We start from the raw sequence: 4132 nt of genomic DNA on the forward strand, positions 1-4132 counted from the left end.
GGCCCGGCGGGAATCCCGCCGGGCGTCCTGGGCCTGGCCGCCAGCGTCGCGCTTCTTGTCGCCCGGCGCTAGTCGCGATGCCGTCGCTTGTTGCCGCGCGCAACCCAAAAAAGATGGCGGCGATGATCCCACAGCGGAGCAGGAAGGAGTTGGAAGAAGAGCACGCGCAACTTCCTTTTCAATCATCTCACTTATTTATTTTGACTTGCCCTCTTGAAAATCGATTTGTTGGACGGTGTCACATTAAGGGTGGAGAAAAAAAAAACTTGCATTCTTTTTTTTTCTTTTTTTTAACGATCCCAAATCCACGATTTGGAAGCGGGTGTGGAGACTTTGTCCATCCCGCCTGTTGGCCTCCAAATTGGCCTTTTCATGACAGAATTTCGCATTTTCATGTAATCAAACTAAGTTGGCAAGTCGCCGATGATTCCGCTGTCAATCGAATCCAAACAACAAGCTTCGGCGCATGGGACTGCACGATATCGGACTCCCTTGAGTTGGACGCTTCGTGAAGTCAACAAATAAAACGGAGCCATCTGTTCCTCAATTGTGGTGAAAGTCGGGATTTCGGGCGCGGTTGCGGATGACGCCTCTTACCGCTCGGTAATCATCGGCGAACCGGAGCGAGGGTCGCGACACCGAACCTGAAGCGTTGCCATTTCGTGAGGCGTCTTCACGTGATCAGGATCTGCTTGGCGGCGGCGAAGGGCTGCGCGGCGGCGTCCAGGGCTCGGCGGTAGTCGCTCAGAGGCACCTCGGCGCAGGCGGGGGCGCTCAGCTTTCCCTGGCGCAGGAGGGCGCACAGCTCGGCCAGCGTGGCTCTCACCGCTCCTGGATTGGCAAAGAAAGCCCAAAAATCGATTCCCGTCTCATGGTTCCACTTGGCCGCCGCCGAGCACGCCGCGCAGATTTTCGAGCTCTTTTTCATCAGACGGGTCGCAAGGAAGCGGTGACGGCTCCGACCGAGGCCGAAACTGTCAGCTCGCTAAGAGTCCCCCCCACCCCCCAAAAAAAAAAGACCGTGGTGGAGATAAAAAGCAAGGTGAAAGTGAATGAACCATTCGCACCCGCGTCCACGCCGTCACACAGTGGGGGGCCGCCGCCACGCCGCCCCCTTGAAGTCAGAACGGGCGTCACGAATATCGTCCAACGTACGCGGCCGCGCGTGCGTGCCACCTCACCGTTTGAGTGTTGCCTCTTCCACCGCGTCACCCAGAAGCCGCGCACTTTTACGTCCTTGAAAATAAGAGCGCTCTGCGAAAGGAGACGCGCCAGTGAGAAAATACCACGGGGGGAGGGGAAAAGACGACGAGACGCGGCATACCGTGGGGACGGCGACGGGCTGCTTGGACATCCCGCCGTAAGTCACCATGGTGCCTCCGACCCTGCCACAAAGACGCTCGCGTTATGACGCCGGCCGCGCCGTTTCTGCCGTCTCGCGAGACGGCGGCGGCCAGCGCGCTCACTGGAGATGACGCAGCAGCTCGGTGGCGCTCTTTCCTCCGACGGCGTTCAAGGCCAGTTTGGGCTTTGGGCACGTCTGGAAATAAAAAAAAAATCATAATAAATGGTACTTTGGATTGGGACGCTACGACGCATCGATCGAGCGATCGCTGGCCAATATGCTTGCGTTGCTCAACGTCAGCCGGGATGGGCCCCGCCCGGCTCAACCTCGCGACCCCGACGAGTGTTTCGGCCTCGCGGAAAACCGACGCACCTTGAAGAGTTCCTCCAAGTCGGGGCGCCTCAGCGCGTCCTCCTTGATCACGTGACTCGCTCCCAGGGCCTTCAGTCGATCGCTTAGCCGGGCGAACTGCGGCCTTTGGACGCAAAGAAATGAGGAAGTGCGCCGCGGGTGCCATAAAAGGCGATAGCGTCGAGCGCTATCTGCTCTGACGAGAAGTGGAGTCACGCGGCGTGAAGCCGAAGCCGTCGCCGGGAGGGAGGTACAGTACCTGTCTCGCAGCACGTTGATGGTGTCGATTCCCCTGGCCGCAGCGATTTGAATGACCGCCTGCCCCACGCCGCTGTTGGCTGCGTTCTGGATCAGCGAATCGCCTGCGCAGTCGAGCGGCGTCAAGTCAAACCCGAATGAAGTCACATGATCGGAGAGGGAACGGGCGCGAGCGCCGGCCGCGAGCGCGACGACATCGGGCCGGGCTCCGCCCCCGACGGCTCGCCGGCCCGTCGCGGGGCGCGCGCGGCCCGACGACCGTTGGCGCTCAGGATCACATCGAGGACGGGCCCCGTTGGCCGACGCCGCGTGTTTTTGGAATGCGGGAGGAAAGCGCAGCGCCCGAAGAAAACCTTGGATAAAATCCGAACGACTTGTCTCTTTTGGAGATGAAATGAGATACGTCGTGAACATCGCCACGTCGCCTGGTCAACTGGGCTTTCAAAATAAAGCCATCATATTTCAAAATAAAGACAGAAGCAATTACATGATGAGCATGTTTGTTGTTTGTTTTTTTTTAAATCGCTAACATCCCCGCAGTATGGCGCTCATCGTTGTATCGCAAGGTTTCGTATCGCGATCCGATCACATGGTGACATTTGGCGATGGTTCCATTCGAACAACACATCGGCGTTTGTCGCACACGGGCGGCGCTCCCTACCCGGCTGCAGGTGCTCAAAGTCGGCCAACATCCTGAGGGCGGTGCAGGGGTTCACCCCGAGCGTGGCGGCCGCCAACAGGGGGATGTCACGGGGCACCGCGATCACGTCGTCTTCGTCGAACACGGCCGCCGTCCTCCACGTGCCTGTTGTTCGCGCGCAGACAGACAGACGGGCCACAAACGGCTCGCTCATGCGCGCGAGCGACTTCGCCCGCCCAAGAGTTCATTTACCCGAGCCGGCATCTCTGGGGATGACCCAGTCTCCGATTTGGAGCGACGCGACCCGGCCGCCGGCCTCCACCACCTGGGCCACGCCCTCGTTGCCGCCGACGGCCGGCAGCTCGGGCAGGATAGCGTATGTCCCTGAACGACAACAACAACAACAACAAAAAAGAAAGAATATTTTCAATCGAGTTGAACTGATGTGGAACTGAGGCGAGGGGCTTCATGAACTCTGGTGGATCTTTGTTCTTCCCGAAAAGACGGGCTTCACCGCCCAATTCTCGCGCTTCCGTCGATTGTTACCTTGGATCATGTTGATGTCGGACGGGTTGATGGGAGCGGCCAGGATTTTCACCAGAACATCTTTTGGACCCACCGGGCGAAGATCCACATTCTTCAACCTGATGAGGAACAAAGCCCTCACATTCTACTCAAAGCCAGGTATCGAGCGGACAAAGGATTGTTCTGGGAATGTGCCGCGTTTCCTAAAATCGTCAATGATTCTTAACGGGTACCGCGAGTGGCACGCTGGCTTTCGTGAGTAAAACATGAGCGACAACAAACGCATAAGAATACATGGAATGCTATTTCTGATTAACCGGTGCCAAGACAAGGTCCAAATCCAAAGCGAAGCACGCAGTTCCGGTTCCGTTGTCTTGAACTTTCAAGCACGGGGCATTTGAGGAAAGACTGGTTCACACAATGGATGGATGGATGGTGGTTACTCTTCTTTCGGGCGCTCAAAAGAGAATCACTGTCGTGGTGTTTTTTTTTTTTGTTTAATGTGGCTGAATACTTTTGCGTAAATAAGCACAACGCCTTGACGTGTTAAACGTTTGTCTTTTTTCTTGAACATGTTTCCGTCGCGCCCATTCGTAGACGATCAACGCGGCGAGAATGACGGACTCCGGCCACAAAAAGAATTGAAACGGAGTTTTCCCAAATCTTACTGAATGACACGGGAAGGATCTCCGTGGTTCGCGTACACGAGCGCTTGGCAGCGGCTCAGCCTGCGAATGTTGTGCGCCCGAGCCGCTCCGAGGAGCGCGGCGGCCAAAAAGCTTCTCCGATAAAGCGACATGTTCGTACGACAAACGGTGCCGAGCGGCGGCCGCCTTGTGGCGTGCTCACAGGGCCCGATATTGGGCAGAACGCGAGGAGCCTCCCGTTGGGCTAACCTCGCTGACGGGAGGCGGCCATGTTGAAATGGCGTGAAAAAGGAGCCGAACAAACCACAGCGCCCCCAAGTGGACGGGAGGCCGACAACTTAAAAGGGCGAGGAGAAGCAGCAGATA

At 57.3% G+C, this 4132-nt stretch overlaps 2 protein-coding genes across 2 annotated transcripts in view; one reads left to right on the top strand and one right to left on the bottom strand.

The window, feature by feature from the left end:
- Nucleotides 1-533, top strand: part of smpdl3b (sphingomyelin phosphodiesterase acid like 3B) — a 5011-nt gene extending 4478 nt beyond the window's left edge. Inside the window, exon 8 of the mRNA XM_019865320.1 lies at nucleotides 1-533. This exon is cut by the window's left edge and continues 322 nt beyond it. Within this exon, the coding sequence (XP_019720879.1) occupies nucleotides 1-512 (512 nt within the window). The 3' untranslated portion in view covers nucleotides 513-533.
- Nucleotides 534-647: 114 nt separating this feature from the next.
- Nucleotides 648-4049, bottom strand: mecr (mitochondrial trans-2-enoyl-CoA reductase). Its single transcript, XM_019865321.1, has 10 exons — nucleotides 3788-4049; nucleotides 3141-3238; nucleotides 2847-2978; nucleotides 2616-2759; nucleotides 1956-2058; nucleotides 1718-1820; nucleotides 1467-1540; nucleotides 1325-1385; nucleotides 1182-1254; nucleotides 648-831 (listed from the first exon to the last, which is right to left on the bottom strand). Exons 1-10 carry the CDS (start codon nucleotides 3916-3918, stop codon nucleotides 674-676), a joined length of 1077 nt encoding a protein of 358 aa, XP_019720880.1. The 5' UTR covers nucleotides 3919-4049; the 3' UTR covers nucleotides 648-673.
- Between the last annotated feature and the right edge of the window lie 83 nt (nucleotides 4050-4132).

This window comes from Hippocampus comes, unplaced genomic scaffold (assembly GCF_001891065.2).
Source record: "Hippocampus comes isolate QL1 unplaced genomic scaffold, H_comes_QL1_v1.1 scaffold444, whole genome shotgun sequence".
In the NCBI taxonomy this organism is placed as follows: domain Eukaryota; kingdom Metazoa; phylum Chordata; class Actinopteri; order Syngnathiformes; family Syngnathidae; genus Hippocampus; species Hippocampus comes.

Excerpts from the sequence above, each read along its gene's own strand:
- mecr (XM_019865321.1), bottom strand. The coding sequence starts at position 3,918 with ATGTCGCTTTATCGGAGAAGCTTTTTGGCCGCCGCGCTCCTCGGAGCG. Across the intron at positions 2,760-2,846 it reads CCCCAGAGATGCCGGCTCGG|GCACGTGGAGGACGGCGGCC; the intron begins GTAAATGAACTC and ends CGCGAACAACAG. Across the intron at positions 1,386-1,466 it reads GAGCTGCTGCGTCATCTCCA|GGTCGGAGGCACCATGGTGA; the intron begins GTGAGCGCGCTG and ends TCTTTGTGGCAG.